General features: G+C 39.6%; 3 protein-coding genes across 3 annotated transcripts; 2 read left to right on the top strand and 1 right to left on the bottom strand.

The window, feature by feature from the left end:
• Positions 1–6,212: 6,212 nt before the first annotated feature.
• Positions 6,213–7,648, bottom strand: LOC131886366 (uncharacterized). Its single transcript, XM_059234668.1, has 2 exons — positions 7,224–7,648; positions 6,213–7,163 (listed from the first exon to the last, which is right to left on the bottom strand). Exons 1-2 carry the CDS (start codon positions 7,330–7,332, stop codon positions 6,454–6,456), a joined length of 819 nt encoding a protein of 272 aa, XP_059090651.1. The 5' UTR covers positions 7,333–7,648; the 3' UTR covers positions 6,213–6,453.
• Positions 7,649–9,774: 2,126 nt separating this feature from the next.
• LOC131886367 (uncharacterized) lies at positions 9,775–24,094 on the top strand. Its single transcript, XM_059234669.1, has 4 exons — positions 9,775–10,320; positions 13,947–14,196; positions 22,138–22,251; positions 23,851–24,094. The coding sequence occupies exons 1-4, from the start codon at positions 9,944–9,946 to the stop codon at positions 23,878–23,880; spliced, it is 771 nt and encodes a 256-aa protein (XP_059090652.1). The 5' UTR covers positions 9,775–9,943; the 3' UTR covers positions 23,881–24,094.
• Positions 19,490–20,847, top strand: LOC131886364 (N(G),N(G)-dimethylarginine dimethylaminohydrolase 1-like). Its single transcript, XM_059234666.1, has one exon. It carries the CDS (start codon positions 19,844–19,846, stop codon positions 20,732–20,734), a length of 891 nt encoding a protein of 296 aa, XP_059090649.1. The 5' UTR covers positions 19,490–19,843; the 3' UTR covers positions 20,735–20,847.
• Positions 24,095–27,703: the final 3,609 nt, after the last annotated feature.

The following is a 27,703-nucleotide window of genomic DNA, read 5'->3' as shown; positions in this document are numbered from 1 at the left end:
TTGTGTTCAACTGTCACTCACAGTTCCGGAGTTCCGGATGAGCAAGATTGCCTTTTTCCGCTTTAATTCACGGCTAAGGTGGTACAAAACAACAACAACAACACACACACACTGTTATGAATCCAGGATCAATATCGTTGTGGTTCTCGAATATCCTTTCTTGGTAAACGAAGGGGAGGAGAAAGACTTCTTAGCCGGGAGAAAGCCATAAAGACCAGGTAGAATCAGAAGGCTTTAAGGACACTGAATGCAGGTAGCACAAAGGCTGGCAGATGAACGCGATGGTTCCAGAATGATATTGCTTCGAGGTGCACATAAAAAATTCAGATCTCCGTCAATGACTTCCAAACCCTGCCAGAGTCGCCGCTGAAGACGGACTGAAGTTTGGCTAAATTATTGGACAAAAACATGTGTAGTGCACATGCTTGCCAGAAGCGAGGGTAGCACATAGTAGAGGCCTGCCACCCACTAATACATATCGTATCACCACCACAAGCTCAACACACAATCTGTACACACATTGCTCGTCAAACCAATCGAGAGTCTTGACGGACGGACTAGATTCATGGTTGGTTCTTTGGATGTCTCGCTCGCCAAATTTGGTGGATCCAAGAGCTGTGATGGTACGCGTTAGTCCTCGCACGCAAGGTGATGGTTGCTTCCAAGCTCTTCTTCACTTGAATGCCCACCAACTGATCGGATAGGAATGAAGAGTAAAACTCACGTACGTGGATTTCAGGCCCAATTGGCTGAGTGGCCCATTTGTTTGCTTGATTGTTTGTGTGTCTGAAAACGAGAGTGAGGAGGGTTGGTCATGGTCTGAATGGGTTCGGATCGAAGGATGATTGTGGTTGACTTGGTAATCAAGGACACGTGTTCAAGCATGTTTGTGTCCCGGGGACTTCAATGACAATTGAGCGGCTGACATGTCTGTTAATTTGTTTTATGTTGAAGCTCGATTTGAATGGACGAAATCACGTGTAATGATTATCAGGTTAGATGCATTACACAGATTGGTCACTAAAAGTGAAGAAAAGTGATTTGACTTGTTAAGAGCGATTGGATGCGGTTCAGTTCCAGATGGCAATTCGTCAAAGAAAATTATCCTCTATTGAAATCCTCACACTTGATGCTCCTGAGTCCCCTGCGTAAAGTGTTAGTCAAATAACTCAATTTCGATTTATAAACTACTTAGAGCTATTCATGAGTTATTGAGTTACTATACGGTCTGATAATGATTGAAGAAGGATCAAATTTCTGACAAACTAAGGAAGTTAGTAATTCATTCACCTCTCTGGGACCTACGATCGCCAACACAACCCTTGAGTTGGATGAAACAATGAGCTAGAATTAAATCAAATTACCATTCCATTCTAAAAGATAGATCAATATTTTTTAACTGTCATTCGTCTGTCTAATCTCATCTCAAAAATACACTTGTACTGATCACCTTATGAGTCATAAACCCGCGCCAATTTTATTGCCCTCTCCATCAATAATGAGCGAGACATGATATGGAATTCACAACAATCCCAGAAAAATGAGAAGTTTCAAGTAACTTTGATCTTCCGCCTCAATTTTAGACAGTTTCAAGGCTAATTTGTGTTTTTTGACGGTTTCTTGAAATCCGTGTTTTTGGGTTAACCACGTACGTACCTCTCAAGATCAACAATCCGCCGCAAACTATCCGAAATATGGCCTTAATCTGTCAAGGCTAATGTGTTATCTCTCCATTGGGTTTTGATTGATTGATAGCAAGTGGATTCTTATCAATGATATAGTATCTAAAAAAGATAAGGTGCCAAAGGAATCAGGAATGTCTTCGAAACAAAGAACCCTCATGAATGTCACGCTTCAAAATACAGACCATCGATTTCACTTCAATGACAAATTTCCAAATTTACTAATCCAAGATTTCTATGCAACCTTGAAATTTCTGTCTGTTTGCTTGCGCTGCGTGTGGTGGTTATCTTCATTGACTTTTAGTTCCTGTGTAGTCGACCCTCGAACCATTAGTCCCCTAATTTTTGGTTGCCTCGACAATAACGAGTGGGCTTTGAATTTGTGCCTTGAAAGTTGGCGGCAAATTCGTGACAATCTCCCACTCTTCTTTTGTGGATGCATGATCCGATTGACAGACCACACCATGAAGAATCACTTAATTCGAGTTTCGAACTCTTAAGTGACAAAAAGATCAGATGGAGCAGTTTCGTGCCATGAAAACAATGAGCAGAACCGTCCATTGCCAATTTCATAGTAACAACAACGACGTCAACAACAACGTCGACCAAAACATCATGACAAGAAGAAGCGGCAACGAATTGTTGACCGGAAATTCACAAGTCATGGAGTTAATTTCTCAATGAACTCTGTATAGTCTCCTTTGCAAGTCGTGGACATCGTAAAATCGAGGAGGGCATTAGTATCACTATGTTCAACTTCATAACGTCAATTCATGCATAATATCTGGCGACAACTTGAACGCGACGGAAGATTTAGAAATAGAAAAACAAAAAAAAATGCGAATATCTTTTCAAAAAAGAAAAAGTATAGTTACACTTTAAGGTGGTTTTGGCTGTTTTATTCTCAATGTATTAGAAATGCAGAATTAATTTGATCAAGAAATGTCAGGTTCAGGTCTAGGGCCACTAAATGTTATGCACTTGTTGAATCAAGTAAGCATATTCCGTTTGCTCTTCACTGTTTATTATGTCTGTGAGTGTGACACCTCCTGATTGATTTTTATGTATAGCTAACCATGTCCACCCAATCTAGCCGTCCCTTTCGAGTGCAGCGTTTGTGAGTGTGCTTGATCCCACTTCCCATTTCTATGCAGCGGTGACCCAATTAAACTTACATGCAGCCGACTCAAATGAATTTGAGATGGATGCTCCCTCCCCCGAGTTCTCATCACCTTTGCCACGGCTGGCAATTGCATTAGAAGGGCACTCGAGTAAGATGAATTGTCAAGTCACATCTCTTCAAACGAGGATCGAGTACTAGTTGTGCTCATGTCGCACATACGCCGAGACCTTGCATGTCCTTCTTTCCTTCTTCTGACCTTATTCATGTGAGGTTGTGAACTGGTTCATCAGAGAGGCAAGCGTCACCAAGTCAAAGTGCAACATTTATCATGCGCTCTTAGCGTCAGGAGTCAGGAGTGCGATTTTTCTTTCAATGGGGCCATTTCCTGGTTCACATCACATCAGATCGACACACAAAATACCATTAATTACCGAGGACCTTTCAAGCGGTCTCCAAAGTTAGACCTCTTAGAGCTACAACCCTGGAAAGGTATTTTTATTCATGAATGGTTTCTCCAATATGGAATGGAAACCATTGGGATGCTATTCAATAATTTGTTCTCGTTCAGTGTTTTAGTATCGCGTCTTTTTTGTTTTCGTTTAAAGTAAGGGCTTGACTTCTAATTTTGTACTCCGGCCATATTGTTCACTGAGTGTGACTTATGACGTTATACGTGTGTCTGCTCTGTGGATAGACATTTTTAGATTGCTAGTTACATTCAAAATAACAACTGGAAGTCTCGTTAAGCCTTCAATTTGCAACGCCTTGTGATCACATTTTCCTGGTCTCATGCGCAGATTAAAGCTCATTTAACTACCACGGATACCAATTGTAGAAAATGAGACGAAACATTTATTGGAAAAGGTCTCGGCCTTAATTTCCAATTAAGAGTATTGATTTGCTGTTTAATGCAAAGCTTTGATCCGCAGATTCGTCGCATGGGAAGAAATGGTATTGAAACCACATTGCACTTTGAGTAAACTATTTTAGCAATAAATCATATTGTGTCAGCCGCCGTCGTTGTTGTAATGAGTTAATAGTTACCAGTAGGATTTTTTCGCTTAAAGGGTGACTTTTGATGACGATACAATTGCAGGTAGAGCCGATCACAAAGGGGTTCATGACACAAATCTTAACACTTTGTCCGTATTCTGAGGGGGAGGACAGAGTGCGACCAGCGGAATAAGATCAACAAAACGTACCATTAGAATTGGTATAACAAAGATATTTTTCAAAACCTACATCAACGGTCATAAGTTTATACACGGACTTCTAGAGATATGGACTGCAAAAGGAACCAAAAAAATCCAATCTCCTAAACCGCTCATCTTATTCCAAATAAGCACTTGATACGACCACAAGGTCTTGTTGAATAGATGATCTCAGCCAAGTTTGAGCCCAAACCTATGCTTAGGGAACTCAGGAGACATGTTCAAAATAATGTAGTAAACACTACATAAATTTTGAATGTTCGGCCTGCTCTTGGTCAGCTACATAAACTTTTGACAACATAACTTTGAAACGAAAAGTGGCTCAGAGTGGCTGTGACCAAGAGCAGGCCGATTTGTCGGGCAGCTCGTTCGCAGTCCATATTTCTAGAAGTCCGTGGTTTATAATACTATGAATGAAAATTTTAAGACAAGTGCCAAATTTCTTTAGCATCCTAAACTCAAAAAGGGTAAATGCAAAGAAAAGAGAGATATTTTTAGCTCCAATCTTAATCTTTTGATTTTTGTAACAGATCATAAGCAAAATGGTAAAAGAGCATGCTAAAAAAAAATAATTGAACAAATTGGAACCAATTTTCTCTGCTCTCCTAAATGATTATAGCAAGTCTTATTTCTTACCTATAAAGCATGTATGGTAGCCAGAGCTAAAAAGGTTAAAGTGCACAAGGTTGCCAAAGAAACCCTGAATGCAAAAACAGCTTGTGCAATGGTGAAATTTTTAAAATGGCAACATGTCAAAGGATAGGTTTGCATGAATAATGACCAAGTTGAGCCAAAAAGTATTTTTCCTTTTATCTAATACTTTGGCCATGCAGTCAAAAAAAGTACGTACTAGTAGCAATTGATTTTTAAAAGCTGAAGAGACTTTATCTTGAATGGTTGATTGAATGGCTTGTCATATGCAAGAAAATCAAGCCGTTTATAAATTTAAAAAAAATATCTTTTTTCGCCGTAGCCAAAGTCATGAAATGAATAAAAGAGACCAAATAGCTTCCAATTTAGTTCGCATTTTTCAAAAAGAGATTATTTTCAAAAATTCCACTTTGTGAGCCAAAATGGTAAAAACTGAAAAATCCAAAATCCAAAAATAATCCAAAAAGCTCGAAAAAAGTGAGTTTTTTCAATTACTCGTTGCACTGTCGTTCACCAAAATCATTGACTGGAAATTTTAATGAAAATTCGAATGTTTGTGTAGTGTGCGACAAATTGAGCTCGGTTTACCGATATCATCTAACAAATGTTATTTCTGTTCGCACAATTTTTTGTTGTATTTGATCAGGTTAAATACGTTTTTGGCTTTATTTATAGGTTTTCAAAGTCATGTCATAAAATCCCTCAAAAAGAGTGTTCTTCTTAAATATTTGAAGAAAAAAAATCAAATATATATCAATCATGTTAGCTATGCATATGCTTTCAGATACAGTAGGGTTTATTTGAAAATTTGGAAGCGGTCATCATTTCTTTATGTTGGTAGATGCTGGAATATCGGAAGGGGTGAACCTCTCCCGGTGAGCAAAGCCTGCCAGCGCCTCGTCCAATTATCTCCGATAAGTAGTATGCGTTGCGTCTGCATGAGGTTGATTCTCCGTCTGTGTGTGGGAATAGCGTCTAAATGTGTCCTTTGGAGAAAGACGGGGAGCAGAGTTGGACCAAGGACCTCTTTAATGGTACGAAACTGCCCTTACCACACCGCCAGGTCTCCCTCCCCAAAAGGTTTACTTTCTACACCTGGATTAGAACCCAATTCAATTCTGATCTTCTTTGCGGTGCCTTTTAGACGGCTCGGCTACACTTAAGTACACAATTGCATGTCCTCAAATGACATTAAAAAATATGTTCTTCATAACCTAGTTAATTTCAAACCAACTGTGCTTGCCGTGGGAGTGGTCTTGGCCAAATGTCAAGTGGGCAAGACTAGAGAATCTCCACACCAAATGGAAACGTCCTACTGTAGAGCCCTCTATTCACTAACCACTTGTCACGCGTGTATGCACTAATCATGCTATCTTAAAAAAGATGGATCCTTCACTTCCGACTCTGATCCATCAAAAATTTTACTGATATAAATCAAACTTCAGATAATTATCCTCAAGTGAATTTGCAGGTAAATAGGCACTATATCTCTTCCTATTACAACCTACTGCTTGATTTTGGATTCTAACCAAAAGTAATCCAAACCACTCTTTTCATGTACTTATTCTCTGCGAAATTTACAAACAAGATCATTGGACATTTCACGGCACTCACAAAGCGTCCGTGTGCAATTAGGCAGGAAAAATGAGTAAGCAAAGGTGCTTACTTTTCTTAGGTTGTGTGAAAATAAATCTACATCATTGCGCTCAGGGACGGACATTTTCTTGGCCCATTTGTTTCCATGGTTCCTTGGGATGGAGATCAATATGAATTTGTTTCGAAATGATTATACATCAGTGTTTTGATATTCTCCAGCAATCGCTTCATCGTAGGTTGGCAGTGTCAGTGACCGTTGCTCATACGCAAAACCGGGATAGAAATAAGGCGGAGCAGACGCCTCTCTAAATTCGGAATCCACTTGTTTCTCCGCTGGGAAAAAGTGACTGTTTCGATGTGACCGTGACCCACTAGGTCGGGAATTCCCTGTTCTTTGAGCACGACTTTCGGGTAATTGGCGACGCCAACAGGAATCGCAGAGATCATAATCACATGGAAAGCAATTGAAGCGGTTTTGACCGTTGTTCTGAATGGTTCCCAATATGGGACAATCCGATGAGCAGCACTTGAAGGGGGGTCCCAAGCCTTTGGTCCAGAGCCTCATGCGTTTATGGCACCTAGGACATCGAAGGCCAGGCTTTGGGGTCTCGAATGTGGCTAGTTTGCTCTTATGGCGGGTGGCGCACTTTTTCCTATGCTCACCATTGTCCCAGAGCCTTTTGGGCACCCTGTCTTGGCACAAATAGCAGGTGACCGGTTGATTCTGAGATCGCGCTACCTTCCGTTTGTGGCATTCCTTCAGACAGAGTCGTAAGATGAAAATGGCGGCAACGAAGCCGAATATGGTCAAGCTTCCCAACAAAAGCTTGGCCCAATCTGGGAAAGAATCTTCGTCCGGTCTTCGATATTCGGTCCGGAAAGAGGAAGGGTCCACAGAGACTGAAATGGGACGGTCAACAGTGATAGGGGTCGTAGGTGAATTTTGTTATAATCAATTACCTGTCCGAGAAGCCAAACTCCCAGAGCCATGACCCCTGGGAGATCCAGATATGCGAGAGGTTAATTCATTGAATATTATCAGGATGCATGTGGCTAGCAAGTTATCCATATCACTGTGTTGTGGCGATCCATTTAGCCTTTGTCGACTTTCTGCCGCTCTGTGACGCAAACATTAGGGCTTAAGGGGGAAAAGCACTACGATTTTGTTTGGCTTGCCAGAAAGCATCTCATCTGGCCGTCTCCGAAGTTGGACCGCACAGAGACATTTCCTTGCGCCAGTCAGATCAGGCGACAAGGAAAGTGTCTCAAATGGGCCATTGCTAACGGAGACATTTGCCAAAATTATCCTTTTCTCACCCGTTGGGCGCATTGTTGTCTTTGTTTGGCAAGGTTCAGTTCATCGGAGAGGATTCGTTTTCCTTTGTCCTTCGTAACCTTTTGAAACAAATTGGTTGAAGTAAAACACCGACATTTCGCGAATAACAAAAAGACCCAATTTGTACTATATAATGAGCGAAATTTTACTTTCGTGTAATCAGTTGTATAAACCGAATTATAACCGACCCAAAATACTCGAGAAAGTAGCTGATGATTATCGTTAAATTCTTGGAAAAGATTATTATAGATTGGCTACACATAAACATAATGGTCTTGTTTCAAAGGGATAACTGTGTGGCCTGATTTAATAAGTATTTGTACTTTATTTTTGTATTTTGGGGGTGCAAGGGTCGGAGGGGTGAACATTGGCCAGCGAAGTCACCTCTCACATCGCTCAATTTGCAGTCTTATTATATCCAGTTTCAGAGTGGTTCTCGTCTGTTAGCGTCTTAAAGTTTCCTTTGAAGAAAGGTCGGGGAAAAGAATCGAAACGGGGACCTCTCCCCTGCTAGGAAACTGAGCTAACCACTACAGCAGGTATTTATTGGCTAAAAACGAGTGGGTATCACTCATAATTGATGAATACGAATGTTTCTGACCTTTAATCGTGAAACAAGTACATCAAATCTTCTTTTTGATTTGTCATGACCTGAACCCGAAATCTGTTTCTGATTGATTTTTTCGAAAAGAAGCATTCTATCCCACAAAGAAAAGACACAAGGAAAAAAAATCTATATGTTGGCTAAAAATAAGTGGACATCACTCACCATCTGGGAATACGAATGTATCTGACTTATAATGATGAAACAGTTGCATGATATCTTCTTAAAAAAAGGACATGATATTGATTTAAATACTTTAAGATATTGAATATTTTGTAAATAGGGATCTGCACATGATAATGAGTGTGTGTATTTATTCTACCCAAATTAAACAAAAAAAATCTTATGTTTTTAGTTTGTCATGACTTGAGCCAGAAATATGGATCTGACTCTGATTTTTTGCAAAGAAGCCTTCTATCCCACAAAGAAAAGCTAATACGAACAATTTTATTTGTTGGCTAACAATGAGTGGGCATCACTCACCATCTGACTTTTAATGGTCAAACAATTGCATGATATATCCTTAAGAAAGGGCATAGTACTGATTAAAATACTTTAAGAGATTGAATATTTTGTAAATATCTTCCAGAACAATTGAAATTTTTGAGTAACTTGTATTGGCAGTCCTTCGCATTCAAACTATCGTACTTTGGAAAAAAGGATGCCCTATCTTTATTCAAAGGCAACAAAAGTTTACAATATTGCATGATATTAATATTCCTCCCGCATACTCCCATCGTTTTTGTAGCATTTCCTCAAATCATCTTGGTGCGAGAACCAGGAATGTACATAGAAAGCAGCAATTAAGATAGTGGGCAAGTCTCTAACCTATTTTTCGGATTTTTGGAGGGATTCAACAAACTCTCGAGTCCTCTTAATTCCTTTCATATGACACGCAGTTTTTTTTTTATAAATGTTGCCTCAATTGTAAAGTTATCGTCATTTCACTTTGGGGGCTTCTCTTTTAAGGCATGGCAACAAAAATCTTTAGCTTTGACTAAAGTTATTTATATCGTCACGAGGCAACCTCCACGTGTAAATGTTTGATAAATACGGTCTCCGTCCTGGTCGCTTGGAAAGACCTGAGAATCAGTTTTCATACAAAAGAATCGATCAAGAACCGCTTCCGGGCTCTAATTGACTCGTGAGATTCGAGTCAATTTCTTGGAATAATTCCACAATTTACTCGTAAAAGGAACTTTGGCGCCTTTTTTTCTAAATGATGGAAAGGCGAACCACGCAAGAAATACTTAAGGCATGGATTCGACCTCAACGGTCATGTAAGCACTGATCATGATCAAACTTGCAGCAGACGGTCCATTTCACAAGGTTCTTGTGTGTGGCTTCTATTTGTATTTGTGTTTTGTAAGCCCTTTTGTCATATGTGTTGACAAAGCTAACAAGACAGAGTAGCTGGTTTGTCCAAAAACGTATTCAACATGTCTTTTCTCCGCGCTCAACGTTTGTCGCTAATTCTCCGTCTCGTTCCTTCCCTGAACAGTAGTCTTCCTAGCCCCTTTCTCTTCCCCAGTATGAGATGAGGGGAGCGCTGGATCCAGCCTTGGCAACATAAGGCTGAAATGAGGGAGCCAAGGAAGGTCTGTGGAGTATTCTATGAAAAGAGAGTGGGCGGCCTCTCTTTCTGTACGTCTGGCTGTTCTTAAGCAGGCGATGTTGTCAGGCTCCTTTCTCGCTGTCAGAAACGTGACGCCAGTGGTTCAATCTTAAACCATAACAAACATGGTATGGTGGAAACATGGAGCACTAATTCCCATGACAGTTGTTCTTTGCTCTTGGAATGTGTGCCAAATCGACGCCAAGAGTCTCCACTCCCTCTCCATTCCGTCCCGGCCATCGATCAATAAAGAAATCCTGGGTGTTCCAAAAAGTAATGCTCAGCGTTTGGAACAGCTGGCAGCTCAAAGTCAACAAGTGACGAGAGCTCAAAACAAGACCGATAAGTCTTCTTTAAACCTCGATAATGTGAGACAGCCTTCTTCTCCAGGTCTATCAGTGGTCACACAATCGGTTCTGACCTTCCTGACCGTGTTCACGCTTGGGTGTGCCATCCTTTTGGGAGTGTCAGCATGGAAACGCATCTCAGACTCTTCCTTTAGGTAAGAAGCCAAGCAATCAATAGTAGAAGTGATAATGATATGGAGACTAACCAGGGTGACATAATGGCAGAGTACCTGCGCTGCTCATGGTAAGATTCCGAATCCACCTTCTTTAAGATATTCATTCACACCATGAGTTGTTTGACAATTGAATTGACGAACTTGGTAAGATCTTACAAACTTGGTGCTATCTCATTCAGGTAATGTCCTCTCTGGTCTGAGTTTTAATTGCTCAAGACAAAGACGTTCGAGTGAGATCAAAACTGACCGATGCTTTCTGAGTCTACAACTGAGCCAACTCGTGTGAAAAGAAATGTATTTGATTGATTGGGATGGAATTACTCATCGTCCACCACTGCCATAAATTCCCTCATATGAGCCAAACAGTTTATCAAAATAAAAAGATGCAGAAATTGGGGATTTGCTTAATTAATGGCTATTAAGAACACCGATTTTAGATGTTTTGTAAGGCTGGGCAGTTGACCTCAAATTGCAAATATAGTAAACCCCGATATTTACAAATCCAAAAGGAGTCAAACAACTGAAGTTGAGTTGTACTTGGAAGGAGTTCAGGTAGCTGAAAGCAATTTGTGTCCAGTGTCACGCGTGTTTGAAGGTTGTCTTAAGCTAGGTCAACAAATTTGAAGTCCATAATGATGTGTGCTCTGTTCAACTTCAAGAGCTATCATGGAGGTAATTTCACCTACTGATTGGGTCAAGATTGTTCCATGCTTCAGTTTACTTGGGAAATTGTTACTGTAGATAAGATTTGGACCCCTACTGATTGTGGGCGGAACACTTGAGACACTCACTGACAGTTGCCATCTGTGGCAATGTTACCAAACATATATTTTATTGCAGGTCGCTGATAACCCCAAAAAGTCACTAGTGATTTTTGTCGTGGAAAAAATCCCTCAGTTTTCTGTGGAATTGCCCATTTTGCAAAAAATAACCCTTTCAAGAGACCTTTTATTGAATTCCTAATTCTTTCAGTGAAACTAAACCACTGAATTAATCTAACTAACCTATTGATTTCTTTAGGCATTTTCCCTGAAGTTTGGGATCAATTCCTGGCCTTCCTCAGGCCGGCCTCATTTAATGGAAAACAAAAACTAATTACTTACTTCCAAAATGACAATTCTAACCGTAAAATGCTCGTTCACATTCTAGTGGCTCATGTTCTCTCATACTCACGAGAATAAATTTCAGATTTACAGTTTTCAAACGAAGGACCTGCAGTAAGTCTACAAAAAGACAAGGCCTATCTTCATTTCCCAAAGAATTGTCCTAGCAATGTAGAAAGTCAAAACACGTCCAAGGAGGCTACTTAAAAAGCAATGACCTTTAAATTTTACTTGATTAAAAGGCTTCGGAGAATTTTGCTTCATCACATGGAGTTCCTTTAGTTCAAAATCAAATGATACACGCCTGTCATGAACTTCCCTCGTCGCAAAGGCGATGAGTCTTATTTAACCTATCCTTCACTATTTATCAATACATTCGAAAGCAAAAGGATCAAGCTTGGAATAATGGAAATATGGACCATGAAAGAGTTTCACGCCTGTTTCAGGTCTGAAAAACTCTGAGCCCGTTTCATCTTATGTTCAAAAAATAAGAAATTTAGATCATTGCAATTCAAGTCAAGTCATATTCAAAGCATTTCATTGTGAAATTGTACATTTCAATGTTATATTTTTGAGTGTGAGGCCAAACATTCAAGATTTATTCAATCATTACCATATAACTCTCCTGAGTTCTCCAAGATCAATTTTGGACTCAAATCTGGTCAAGTTCATTTGTTTGGCCACATCTTTTTAACTTTTGATCTTCCTTTGCAAGTTTTAATCGTTAGAAGTCTGTGGATTGAGGTTTAATTCACAAAAAACTTCTTTTTTTGTGAAAATGTACGATAATAACAACCTGTCTCTAACGGTATCGATTGTTAGTTTTGTACAACTAATAATCGATATCATTAGAGACAGGTTTAACTTGCATTTTGCTTCCTTATCAAGCAACAAGTTAGATAGCTTCAAGACTGAAAAATGAATCGAAAGTGCGTACAAATACAACTCCAAAATTGCATGATGTTTATCAATGGTCATGTGTTATCGCATATATTTACAAATACATGAAAACAAATCTAGGGCACACTACGTGCAGCATTATGCAAAAATAAAAACATATGGGGTTGTTGTGCTTCTAGGTCATCAAAACGAAAGAGTGCCATGCAAGGCTTTGGCACCGACGATGACGAAGTTGGCTGCCAATTCGTGCCTTTAATGATTATGAAAGATACCTTGATATAAAAGGTTTTTGTCTTGTAGTAATGGTTTTCGTTTCTTGCTATATTGGAAAACTGCAGCTTTAATTTTAGGTTGTATTAACACCTATGAGCCATCTTAGATATGAGTCTACCTCATAGTTGACAAAAAAATCTTCTTCGTTTTTTTGGCAGAGATGGATAACGGGTTCCTTGCTCAATTTTGACCTGAATACAAGCCATTGTTTCATTGCCATGATCACATGTTAAACCGAACATTTCATGATAATATGTTTGGGCTTGTCCTCAAACAGGATGAATGTATTGTCCTATGTGTGGAACAAAACCCCATCTGGGATATTCATTGTTCACAGAATTGCCTCCATGAAAATAGTTTATTTCGTTAAGTTGAATTGCTCAAATAATAATGAAAAGGAGGCCCGAAACAATTGATTCGCCCAAATGGTCTGAGTAACTTTCTTTGAAATTTCAGGACCGGCCTGCCCTAAAGTTTGCCTTTTTCTACCTCTTTGAAGAATATATTTAGGGGATTATCTAGTGTGCACAAAATATAGATTAAAATCATCTCAACCTTATGGAAAGGGCTTTCCAAAACATGCGAATTGATTTTTATCCACCTTTTCCGATCTTCATTATTATATTTTTTTTTAATTTTGCACTTTTAATTGCTTTGACTCGAAAAGTCGACTTTTCTGTTAATTTTTCCCCCTTTACTTTGACAAAATACAAATGTTGAAAATGATTTGCCCGACAATTCTTCCTGTTACGTTCATTTTTGCACTTTTGCCTCTTATTGTTTTGAATGACTTTTTTTAACGGCTTCATTTTGTCGCTTTTGGAAAAATTAAATCTTCACTTTGTGTTTATTTAGGATATCTAACCTTCTTAACGTTCTCATTCTGGGAACATCATATTTCAGGTATAAGCCATAAAATAGCAGAAAATTCATGTGCTTTGTTACAGAAATATAAAATAGTAACGTATGCTAAGGTAAACCTAATAGGACATTTCTTTCATATTACCGTCATTATCCTCATTTTTGATGGCATTGATTGCAAGCAACTGACTGAGCACAATCTGACCTGAACGATTTCTTCGGGAGGTTCTTTATTTCCGTCGTTTAACTAACTATTCACAGAGCCAATCGTCGTTCGGTCAATGACTGATCGCCGTAGACGCTCTGTAGTACATTCTGAATGCCTTACATAACACAAAATGTACGTATGTATATGGGTCGGAGTTTGTGAAAAGCGAGTTCTTAGGTCAATCGGATCCGTTTGCTCGTCGTTTGGACCCAAATCCACTCGTTTCTATAGCATTCAATATGTGTTGTTTTTTTTTGCAGGATTCCTCTGCCGTATCAGTACTCTGCCTTAAGTCAATTCGATCAGGACCCCGATCACGATATCAACGAACTCGAGGACAATCTCCACATGCTGGTCGAAGACTCTTCCAGTGAGGGCGATGATGTCCATGACCGAAACGGGGACGACGATGACGATGAAGTCTTCCAATCTGCCACCAGCCTGGGTATCAAACCAGTCGGGGCCCCGAAATTACGCCTTGGACAATCAGACAGCTCCAATGAGAACGAGGTATCGGTGGGTTGACTAATAACATCATATTGGTTTCCCCAAGTGTAATTCCAGTAGACGGTCACATATTTATTATTGACCGATTAGAAGCATTTTCATTGATGCTTTCAAAACCACTTTTGACCTCGAGAGGTTATAAAAAGGCTGCGAGGGGTTGCAGACTTGTTTCACTGAATGTTTGTACTAACCTGTAAGTATGAGCATCCATTGGGCATGCACTCAAGATTAATTGAAAGAAGGGATATAAATGGGTCTTAAGGATGTGACTTGGATCCCCTTGACGAGTCATTTCTATGTCTAGACAAATATTCGGACTTTAGCCCTCAAATTCTCGAGGTTGGGGCAAGATTTGATGATGGCTAAGATATGGATAGGATATATTCTTACATTGGGTCACTCATTATTGGGTGGTTGTTTAGTCTTTAGTCTGACACTGGTTAAACAAGCGAATTAGACAGGTAACGAATCAACCAACAATTTGAGCATTCGAGAACTAAAAACAGGATTCAAATCTTTTAGAATCTTTGAACAGTCCTTAACGAATTCATCTCTTAAGGCAGCTTTACACTAGGATGGAAAACCAACATTAAATCCGGTTTGAGGATGGAAGTAGGACTAGTGCTGGGCGAATCCGGCAAAAGATTTGAGTCCAGCAGAGGACTCTAGTATTCATTGTACTGAGGTCGAACAAAAATACTCATAATGGGAAAAACTCAACCCAACACTAGCCCTACTTCAATCCTCAAGCCGGATTCAATCTTGGTTTTTCCATCCTAGTGTAAAGCCGCCCTGAAACCTTTCTTGGTCTAATTGAACATCGGGTCAAAAAGAACGTGTCCCAGATTGAAATGCCATGCGTACGGTACATGCACACTTATACGTGTCACAGAAACATTTTCTGTAAACAATGACAATTCGAACTTTTTGTGTTACGTGACATAAATGTCAGCAGAAGAAAAATCCCGAAGTACGCACATGAGTCAATTTTTGAGGCTTTCGTAGTCGTAGATTCGTAGACACCATATGCGATAACACCTACAGAACTCTTGGTGTTAATAGGGACGTTACACTTCAGCTTGCAGTGTACGTAGTTTCCAAGTTTAGGGCTAAGAAGAGCTGAGAGGCGAGGTGGATTCAGGGTTTCTTAATAAGACGGCTCTTTTGATAAGCTTCACTTTTTGTATTATAATACTGATATTTAGTTTTATCAATGACGAATAGAAGGAAACATGTCAGGGTCGAGTAAAGGTACGATGATTCAAGTTAAGATTAAACCCAAAACTTCAATTGAGAAGCCAGGGTAGGAGGCAACATAAGCCATCATGGGCTTACACAGTAAACTTGTAAATATATTAATAGGTCAACTGATGCAATAGATAATTATAATGGCAATAATATACATAAAATCAGGGGCCGGTATTTTGAGTATCTGTTTTTATTTCACGAGAGTATGCTTTTACTTACTACTTAAGAGTTCCTATGCTCTAGGGGATGAATGTAGCTATCAGCAAGTAGTCTGAAAATATGTAAATCTAGATTGACTAAAGATTGTTCAGAAAATATGGCGTTATAATGTTCTTAAATTGAATTGATATGCTCTATTTCCTTTTTCAACAAATTGGATTTTGCACCTTGTAACCTAAATGTTTAGAAACTAGTGTTTTTAAAACAAAATTCCTTCAAATTGCAAAGAGAGATCAACAAATGTACAATCCCAAATTCAAATCAATCAAGCAAACAATTTAAAACGTTCGATTATTTACTTCTAGTGACATGCTCACTGGTTTTCTTCTTCTCATTATTGGGCAAATTATGTTTCAAAAAAATCTAATTGGTGGGTGCTAGGGTTGGAGGGGTGAGCCCACAGAGTGGGTGAGCCTTGTCCGGCGAGCACATAGCCCAACGTTTCCATAGGCAGTGTTCCCTAACAGATAGGATTTGAGTCATGATGTGTGGTTAGCATACAAAAGTATGCTTTTGGAGAAAGGCCATGGAAAAGAATGGAATCACAAGACATTTCTCATGCAAAGAAATTCCACTAACAACTTAAAAGATGTTGAACCCACAACATCTGGGGATATATGTTTTTTGCTTTGTTCACACTGCTTCTGAAACCGGTAGACATGAAAGGAAATGTAGCACTTACTAACAGAATAGCCAAGATATCCTAGAAAAAATTCCATATCTTCACATCATGCTAATAGGAATATCAATAACATAACTATACCCGGTTTTCGCTGATAGTCTTTTGTTTCAATATCCTTGATGAACTCAGAATATAACGATGAGTTAGCAGAGATTAGAGAACAATAATTTTAGCATGCAATAGTTGCCTCGGACAAAAAGCGATGGATGGCATGATAGGCATTTAAGGGAAATTTTACAGTTCCATCAAGTAAGTCAATGCAACAAGAATGGAAGAATGTCCAATTGTTCATTTTACAACATATTTGTCAAGTTTTAGAATCTTTCCGGTAGACTCCCAGGAAATGTCAGAAAACATGTCAACACAAAAAAAGTCCCAGATTTGTTTCTTTTTATGGCAAGGGAACTCCCAAATATGCCACATGACCACGTTGTTGCCATGCAGATTTGCCACCTGGTAGCACTGCGTCGGAAATTATTCTGCCGTCAGAGGTCGCGTGAGTGGAGAGTATCTACAGACCCAGAATGACCCAATGATCAGCTTGCAAAACCCTCAGGCTCAGGAAACGTTTGAGCTAAAAGAAGGTAGATTGCCAATTTGATAAGCCTGGACATTTAGCAGGCCGTTAAAAACTTGAAACTAAATTGTGTGCCTAAAACTTCTCAAATCAAAGGGTGTTTCCTAAATCTGGCCACCCTGATGAAATAGGTATCAAATTACTTAAACTTTTTGGGGGAAGTTGTCCATGAATGCCAACTTTAAGTAGCAATGGATAGAGTTCAATAAATGAGAAAAGGAGAGCTAGACAAGCTTCGGTGCCCGTGCAAGTATGGCTCATATCTCAATTGGTTTGAAGGGTTCCAGAACAACTCGACCCAGCGGACAACTCGACCCTACGGACAACTCGTCCCAACAGACAACTCGTCCCAGCGGACAACTCGACCCAGCGGACAACTTGACCCAGAAGACAGCTTGACACAGCGGACAACTCAACCCAGTACAGAAACCAAGCCCAATATGTTGGCCTACAAATTGTTCATATTTATAGAGCAAAATTGAAACTGTGATGTAAAACATGTAAAAAATTGAAAGGCTTTACACAATGCATCATTTCATCTTGAAAATCAAGTTACATTTACTTCAATCATGGTGTAAAAGTCAAGTCTGATAATGTTTTAGTCAAATTTAATCTTTTATTTAATGCCTTACTGATGCTAACATCTTTGCATGCAAATCAAATGTTGACTCATCACGCTTTAGCTTTGTTCCATAATCACGTCCTTATTGGTCAATATGTTGTATTTAGTTATTGTACTGGGTCAAGTTGTCCGCTGGGTCGAGTCGTCCGGTCACCGGTTTGAAGTCTTCAATGTAGGCGAGCGCTTTCGTTCTACCCGTATCTGCAATTCTATCCCATGCAGCTCTGCGCTTTGTTGCGACATCTCCTCCTTAGCTCACCCTGGTGTCAAACTTCAGAACGTGATCTCAACCTCTGCCATTGCCACAAGAAAAATGGTTGTGAATAGGTTTGCCCAAGAATCTTGCTCTCATGGCTTTGAAATTAATGTATCTTGTAACTGAATTCCAACCAGTTTTGGACCTAATTTCCAAATAGTCCGGACTCTGTCCCCCTTAAAGTTCTTACATTGTGCGCTATGGGCATTCAAACTACAGATCATGTAATGTATGATTGATGCAATTCTTTTTGGAGTTTCTCCGAAGATCGCTTTGAGAAAGCTGTGATTGCCATATCCTTTACATAATGCACTCCATGCCATGTACAACTATTGTTGTCAGCCGTTGACAATGAATAACTAAACAAAAAAACAGGCAACTCTTGCGCTTCGGGATTACATATTTCTTACCTATTTGTCATTTTTTTTTAATATTATTTGCTTTGCATATTTTGCCATTTTTAGTGCCATATTTCAGTCACGTTACTTACTGATGACGATTCTTAGAGATCGTAACGGCGGCGTACAAGGCAAATAGAGTAGAATTCGGGACTTAAACCCATGCCCTCAGTTCAAATTACTAACTCTTCGTAAATCCAATGTTAATGTATTTTATATAAAAAATGAACCCTTTGTTTTCATCATGATGCCATTACTAATGAACCATCCAAAACTATTAACAACAGAGTCAACTTTTTGATAAACCAAATAGTTACATGATTCGAAATTTAAGGGATAAGGATAGCGCAATTAATATTATTTGTGTATGGCGATGTCTGGTACATCTGATTAATCACAAAAGTAAAGAGAATGATAGGGATGGTTGGATTCTCCACAATGAATACAGTGGCAGAATTTAGTTTGACTGGCATTGGTACTCCTTTTTGAAACACACCACATGGTGGTTGCCATCTAGAATCTCAAGCAGGATTTTTTTGCGTCTTTTCGGGTTAAGGGGGATGTTAGAAAGCATTCGGCCACTTCAGAAGAATAACAGAATGGACTTTAACGTGGTCGGTGTGGAAAGTTGGATGACGTTGTCCAGGAGGGTGAGGCGAAATCCCTTAAAACGAGATCCCAATGTTATTGAGGATATTCGGTAAGGGACCAGGTTCTTCAACCATACCTCAACCGGATAAATGGAAGTTAAGAAGTAAACCATGTTATTGCTTGAGGAGAAAGGCACACCCAGAAATTGCTTGAGATATTTATTACATTTATGTAGCACATTTTTGAAGACTTAAAGCAATTTTGAAACAAATTTGTATCTGAAGAAACACCAACAGCAAAGCCAGACCAATTAGTCTCTTTCTCATTTGTATCCATCGTACCCACAATCGACCTTTACAAAACTTGCCCAAAATATCAAGATTCTGCTTTTGTTTTTGTATTCCGTATCAAACAAGCTTGTGGTCAAATAGCCAAGTTTAAGTTGAATAATAAGGCCCCGTTTCATAATTGACCCCCTAGTAGGGGATGGTATTTGTCATCGATAAGATCAGTGACGATCTCGTTTAAGTTTAACGATTGGTCAGATTTTTGTACGAGCCCAATGAAAATCCTCAAAAATATCCGATAAGAAGCCCCACTTGTTTGAGTTCGCCGCTAACTAATGCCACAAGTGAATGACACATGGTTGCTGCATGTTCCATAACATATCATAAAAACCGAGAGATCTGAACAATCTCTCATGTATGTTGTAGTATAAAGGTACGCTCGAACGTACGTGCTTGGTCCTGGAAGTGCTGGAAATAAGAGCGCCCTCTTTCGTTTGCGTTCGATACGTACCTCGTGCGCAGAGTAGAACAATCAAACGGCTTCAATCCAGAATTGGCGTCCACATCCCCCTCGACTCTAAAAAGTGATAAAGGAGCGGCGTCACCAATTGGTAGCCGGGTAACCGCATTGCTGCATGTTAAAGAATCGTATATAATGGAGAAACGCGCTCACTTCAATTTAGTTCAAAACAGGCTTTACTCAAGATAGCAAATACCTTCCTCACTTAACACTGCTACAGTACCCCCATTGTTGTACTACAACTGCCAAAATGAGTCCCATGGCCAGTACCACTAGCTCCGTCAACGGAGTCTCCGATCCCAAGTCAACTCACGGATTCCGACAATTCACCAATGTCATTGTTAGCCAGATCCCCGATAGCTTCGCCGTCAATCCCGAAGGCCTAAGTGGCAAGATTGATCTGGATCTGGCCCGAGAGCAACACCACAAGTACGTCCAAGCCCTCCGAAGTGCCGGGGTTGATGTCACCATTTTGCCCGCCAAGGAGGAGTTCCCGGATTGCGTTTTCGTCGAAGATGTAGCCACCATTGTTGAGGGCGTGGCTCTCGTTACTAAGCCGGGCGTGGCCAGTCGTCGATGGGAGACTGAGCGCATCAAGCCTATTCTAAAGCAACATGGCCTTATTGTGGCTGAGGTTCTGGACGAGGAGGCCACCATTGATGGCGGAGACGTGATCTTCACCGAGAAAGAGATCCTGGTTGGTCTCTCTAAACGCACGAACAGTCGAGGTTTCGAGGCTGTAAAAGAGGCCTTCCCAGGTTTCAATGTGGTCGGTGTGCCCGTTTCTGGACCTCTGCATTTGACCACCCTCATTGGTTTGATCGATGAGGATACCCTCTGCGTCTCGGATGAAAGCGGGGATTCCATGGCCATGTTCAAGCGGATTCAGCAAAATAGCCAGCGTCATTATAAATGCGTATTAGTCCACGATGATCTCGCGGCCAATGTGATCCTGATCAATGGCAAACTCTTGTGCAAGTCGGCCAAGGAACACCCCAAATCGAATGTTGTGATCCGCAAGGAATCCAACCACGCCCTTCTTCCCCTGGATCTCTCGGAGATTGAGAAAGCCGTGGGATCATTGACGTGCATGTCGTTGAGATTCCGTAAACCCTCCAAGATTGGCCCCGCCAAATTCTAAGAGAGCTCAAGATTGCCAAAGTTTATACACGTCATTCATATCCCGTAAAATATATAAATATATATTGAAATTATTTCAAAATCTGGCAAGTCTCGACATATCAAAATGGAATTGTCTACGTTCACGTTTGTGGATGGATCGGCAAAAACTTCTGTCGTCTCTTAACCAAAACAAAATTAAAGATCGTGTTTTACAGAAATGGACCAAAGAAGCATAGTATCCATATGATTGTAAAGTCTAAGTTCAATGGAAAGTAGCCATTTAGATAAGTTGTCTTGGTATTACAAAGCCACTATTGCGACCCATTTCCTATACTATTCTTGGAATTTGAGACAATGGGACTAAGTGAATGGTTAGCCATGCAAGATAGAGTAAACCCTGATATTTCATTAGAAGTCCAAATTGTTAGGCCATGTTGAAAGTCATTGACCTGGTTGTTAGTAGATATGTAGTAGACAATGTGAAAGCCTCGATGAATTCCTTGGCAGGTTAAGGTATGGTCTTCTCCCTTTTCAGAATCTTTCCTTGCATAATGAGCTTCAAATTGGCGAGATACACCAAGAAAAAAAAAGCAATAAAATACAGGGTGTCCCAAAACTTTTAGCCGGTCCTGGAATAATGCACGGCAACCTATTTCTACTATCTCATTTCTATAACTCAAGACAAAGAAAGCATCTTGAAATGATTACAGTCCCCATTTTTTTCCACATTTATCTGTAAAACTGATTTGCGAAGACAAACAGTATCAACTTTGACATTTCTGTAGTTGACAGTTCTGTAGACACACATATGTTGAAAATATGAAAAAGTTTCAGCTTTTGTTGGGGTGGAAAATATGAAGGTTTAGTCCAAACCCAATAATCAGAACCAATTGTTGGATGTGCCCACATGAACCAATCTCCCCCAAAAAGTCTCCTGACCATGTGCTTCACCAAAATTCGAAGCATTTTCTCTTTATTTAGAAGACAATTTAGACTCTATGTCTTCCTTGTCTAATTGATTTCGCGTCATTTGCGCTGCTTTTCTCGACGATGGAATATATATTGAACTCATCCTTGCTCACCTTTTCGTATTAATTAAAATGACTAGTACCAAATCTGCTGCACGTTTGTAAACGCCCATAACTGAATATGTACTTCGTCCGTCCAATGCCAAGTGCATTTTCCTTATTGAACCCAAACTTCCAATGAGTTGAAGCGGTTCAAAGAAGTTTATCTCTGTGCGACGAGTTTCAGCCAGTTTTTAGAACCTCGCACTCGCGAGAACCAGCCGATAACCGAGCAAAGCTTTTGTCGAAATCTAGTTCAACCCAGATCTGACTGATCTTCTCCTGTTACTGATGCGTACCAAAGGTACCAATCCACGTCCTCGTCTTTCTTACTCTTCTTTTTTCTCTCTCATAGCCCGCTACTTTGGCATTGAGTGAAAATATGGAATCTCAGGCGTCGAGGGATGCGGCAACCACGAATGGTCGACCAACCAGCGTGTCGAGCCTTCTGGACGAGTCCGACGATGAGGTAGGGGATTGTTTACGTAGAGTGCATGATATGAAATGAGAATCCTAATTACTGGGGCTGGTCAAAACTTGCATCATGCATAATTTGCGAAAAACTCCCACAACCCGAAATTTCTTCCATTTTTTCTTCCACTTATAGTAGAGTAGGATAAGATAGTTTTGGACAAAAAAGTCTGTCCTATTTATCGAAAGCAGCCTTGTCCTGATGAAGTAAAAGGCTGTCAGTTTGACCACCTTAAAACCCTAGAAAAGTTGGGACGGAACAGTGTTCAGAGAAGGTACGAAAGGTATCTGACACTGTACGTCTTCAAAGGCATCCGTGAGCTTTGTCCCAAACCAGGCTTTGGGGTCAATTGTAGCGACCGTAGAGGCTAACCTTTCGTTTTGAGAGCACCTTCAAGCCCTCAAGAATCCAGGCTAGTTCGAACATTGAAGTTCACTTCTCTTCTTTCGCGGGCTCCTTCATTGTTTAACTTGCTTCCCTCTAATATTCGTAGGCAATACGTAGGCCTTCTTGATCCGGTTGCATCTTTCAAGTTGCATTCCAGATCAATCCTACATTCAAGAACTAGCTCGGTCTGCCAACTCAAATTCGTTGGTAGATCAAATATCATATAAAGATTGAAAGGTTTAAGTAGACAAATTATAACCTTTCATTTTAATAGTAGTGGGGATTACATTCCCCGTAGCAGTTTGAAAAGCCCGTGAAAAAACAAACCCAAAAAGAAAATTAGAATAATGAAGCTTACTCTTTATAACACAGTTATTGTATAATGGCATCACTCTGACACCATCAATATGCTTTTACTGAACTCAGATTTACTTTTAACATACAAGATGCTAGTCTAGACGGTCAGTTAAAGAGCCGAGAATGCAAAAATCTTCTCCCCAAGTATGTGAGATCAAATTATGGGGCCGAAAGTTATTGTGGCAGAGCTTTCCTTTTTTCCCGTGTTTTTTTATGAAAATTTCAATGCAAAAATAAAGGCCATTTTTACTCCTGATAATAACCTTTTATTGCGACTCTTGGTCATGTCATGGCGTAAAAATAAATATAAAATAAAATCTGGTGTATATACATTATACAAAGGTTTGTTGATAAAACAAGAAAAATGTCAAGAAGGTAAAGGCAATAAATTAGTTGACTAAAAAGTGATATCACAATGAGTATGACTAGAATTGGTTCAATGCACATGAAAAAAGGCAAGAGGTGAGTTACAGATGGTACAAAGACAGGTAGGTAGAGGTAAGTGATGAAAATCTTGGTAATTGCAATAGAGTGGATGGGGCAGATTGAACAGATCCTTTATCAACTCCCGTCGCTGATGGCATTTGGCCGGGAGCCGGACAAAGGTACGTGACCGCCAATACTCCGAAGGGATGTCGGGCCAAGGACGATAAGGTGTTAGCAAGTCCTTGACCGGAAATGATAACTTGTGTCCGGACATCACCTCCGGAAAGGTCAGGTTCCCAACACTGTTGGACACTAACCTTGCCAGCCCGATGGTGAGGGGCTCGGTTTCACATAGAAAAAATGTAGATAAGTTTGCGACGGCCCTACTAATTACAATGGGGTTAAATATGTGATTTAATATTTCAGATCCCTCCGGTACCGGCTCTCATTAAATAGGGAGACGTACCATCTTCCTCCCAACTGCGTCAGACAACCTCTCACCTCATATCCGTAGTATATAGTGTTTGTGAACACTGTACAAATCAGCTCTACGTAGGAATGTTCTTCTCGTTCAATCACTCTGCTGTGTCTCACTGTAAACCGCATAACTGTCAATGAAATGTCAGTCAAAATCAGAGGAATAAATATGAGTTTATACCGGATTGCTCCTACTTTGAGCTAGATTTTAACTTGATTGATTATGTTTTGTGTTTGAAGTATACAGTACAAGCACGTACAGGTTAGAAGGCAAAATATTCAAAAGCAGGAAACATTCACCTTGAATTGCAAATTAACTGTTTGCTAGCACACAGTGCGGTGATGCTGGACGTTAGGTTTATGTTGACTTGATTTCGAGCAAATTCAGCAACATCTACTACACCTGTAAACAAAGAAAACGATTTTAGGTATGAGTTTAATAGTTTATTCTACAGGGTGGACAGAAATAGCGACAGTTTCCCATGGCCACTGAAGCACTAATCGATCATTTTTTCAAGTCAAATATTTCTATGTAGCATAAACATGTAAACCTTGACCATCTGGCATCAATGTTCTTTACAAACATATTGGCCCTAGAGACCCCGGATTCAGAGACGCGCGAGGTTTGACAAGTAGCTTCACTTTCGAAATGGAAACGATCAGTAGAACTAAAAAGTTTCCAAACAGATTTTGAACTGATTTTTTGTATAAAAAAAGGACTATCATGACAGGCATCGTTGAATGTTTTCGTCAAGGCCACTGCCAAATCTTACTTGCAGACAAATTGATTCATGGATGTGGCATTTTAGATTGTTACTGATATTTTGATAATTTCTAAATCCTTTCTGAACCCATTTTTTATAAGATTAGATTGCTATAATATTTCATTCGATTATTTGTAACATTTTCACATGTGAGCTTCCTGAGTCTATAAAAAACAAGTCCCTTTTACGTTACAATGTAATTTGTTGAATATGGTTGTACTTTCTTTTATGAAGTGCTTTGATCCAACTTGAGACTGGCAGCATGCGAAAGATCAGCGTGTCAACTACATTTTATTAAGAAATAACACACTAAAACCATTGTAATGATAAAAGACACTCTTAACCCTGTGGAATAAGTTGGTTGAATCCATGGTGGATCAAATTTGTCATAAATCATTCAAAGCTTTGCCCTGTTATACGATACAAACGTGCGACCTCCTTTTACAAGCAACTGACTCCCTGTCGGGAAGGTTTCCAAACAAAGGCCATTGCGTTGACAATTGGCAGCCAATCAGATCGGTCGAATTTGAGGACGTATAATCAACCTCGCGCATTTTTGCCTAGAGCATCTATAGTTAGACCCATTTTCCATTACCAAAGCGACAGAGTATATTTCGAGAAGAATGGGATGGGAAAAAATAGTTTGTGATTTTGGTCAAAATATTTCTTTTTAAAAGCTATGAAAATTAGACAAAAGAAGTAACGAAAACGTTAAATACCTAAGTTACAAAAAGGTAAAAAAGGTGAAAACAGTTTTTAATTTGATTGATTATTCAAGTATTTTTGTGTTTTTAAGGCAAGAATTGCATGATAATTGTTTTTCACGATTTTCTTGCTCTTTGGGCTCAGACATATTTATTCTTGCTTTCATTACAACAAAAAATGAAATTGCAATGAAGACTCATATTCATGACTTCTAAGTGAAAACCATTTTGTGTGCATCCTGAAATCATGTTCCAAGACAAAGTAGATGAGTGGTCTCTAAAATCAATACCATCATTGAGGGAGAATTTACACAAAACGTACGGTATAATATATAGAAAAGTTAAAATACACCCTCAGTTACAAATTAATGCCAATTAGTACGTGCAATCTTAGGAAAAGATGATTAAGATAAACGGAAACATTATAAATGGAAACATAAAAAATTACAATATGAATCTTTCAATATCAATACGATTCTTTGATCTTTCAGTGTTTAGGGTAGAATAATGTGTAAAGGCCATCACATGGAATGTACTGTGTGTACAAGGTGGAGATAAAAGGCCACGCTTTGTGCCTTCTAGAATCCTTCCCTCACCCTCAAACAATTGCTTGATCATATGGAGTCTCAAATTTGCATCAACAGGACTATTGAAAAACCTAACGCCGTGCGATAAATGATCCAATTTTAGTCTAATGGAGATTGGTATCCTTCTGACTTTTGACGATCTGAAGACTGACTCTCATAATCCCAGATCTTCGCCCTCGGTCTGGTCTGTCGTAAAGGGATTCGCCGTTCTTGCATGAAGTTCCCCACTCACCAATGGTTTGATGGTGGACACCGAAAGGCTCAACCACCTCCCTCAACTTTCTTATCGGTCTTCAACAGGCCCTTGGTTTTGGCTCTGACATGAAGACCGCCCTCACTTGCATTTTTGAACATTGTTTTGGTAGCAAACAAGGGGAGATTTATCAATCGCCTTTAGGCTAAAATTAGATCATTTGTAGTATTGCAACTAGATTTCCCCTAAAAATAATCAAACCTTTCAATTTCCCCGAAATTCCTTGGTTTTAAGTTGTTTCATGGTTGAAATTCGTAAAAAAGTGTTTTGACCAAATAATCCAAAACACAAATTAATCCTTAAAAAACTATTTTTCCGACCCCTACCCATAAGTCTCACAAGTAAAGCAGCAATAGTGAGTGAGTATAATGCAATCAGCTATCGTCTCGGGTCGACTGTGATCGAGTTTTTCGTAGTTTGTTGGCTTTGGTGGTGGCAAATGAAGGCCAAATCGAGTGAAGCGCTCAGAACTCGCTCTGTTAATGTTTGCTTAATTGATTTCAAAATGTGAAATTGCCACTGTTATGGGACCTCGTCATATAATGGCGCAATAATTTATAACCGTTATTTCCAGCCACTCTTTCGATTCTAAAAATCAGCTGCATAGACTCTAGACTAAACTATGCCATTCTTTGCAGACCTATGTCCACTTGAAATTTGAACAGGATTTACTTGCTTACAAAAGTATTACTTTCATCATTTATTTTACACCAGCTCGGGATAAATAAAGAAATTAATCAGCAATATATCCTTAAACTTCAAGGTCATATCACCACTGTTTACTTAAACTTAAGAACTGTTTTTTTCCTAAAATCAGAACGTTTTCTACAAATTTCAGAATCGACCAGAATGCCAGAGCTTTCATGAACCCTTTTGGATTGATAACTACTCCCACTAAAATTAGGCCATCATTGACGTGTCGAAATTTTGTACCACACCCACGTTTCTGATATTGCCAGGTTAATTGCTTTATGGACTATATCAGTTCCAAAAAGTTTCATTTTCGATTTAGCACCCTTGCAACATTTGTCATTTGCAAGTTTTAAACACCCGTTCAAGCGAAGCTATTCAAGAATTGGGGATCTATATGTTCCTCCAGAGACCCAACAACTCCAGAATTCTAGATGAGAAAGCTATGACGTTCGATAAAACGAGCTTCAGGGAATTCAAAGCGATGTTATTGAGACGACCTCTATATAGCCGTTAGTTCAGAAATTGTGTCTCTCAGGCAAACTATTTTGAGTCAAAGAAGGCGAATGACAATCTTACAAATGTCGGTAAGCCACCAAATTACCGGCATGTCCCTTCACATTTCAGCCATGATAAATTCGATTCATGTTTGACAAACTCCAGACAGAATCGTGGCATGTCCCAAATCATATTCCAACCAGACACATCATATTTCAAGGGCGTAAACACAATGGAGCCTTGACTACCTCATTAAAGAATGACGTGGAATATCATTGCTAGAGATCTCTGACTAGAGTTGAGCAG

This window comes from Tigriopus californicus, chromosome 9 (genome assembly GCF_007210705.1).
Source record: "Tigriopus californicus strain San Diego chromosome 9, Tcal_SD_v2.1, whole genome shotgun sequence".
NCBI classification, from domain to species: domain Eukaryota; kingdom Metazoa; phylum Arthropoda; class Copepoda; order Harpacticoida; family Harpacticidae; genus Tigriopus; species Tigriopus californicus.
This window is presented reverse-complemented; position numbering and strand designations above follow the sequence as displayed.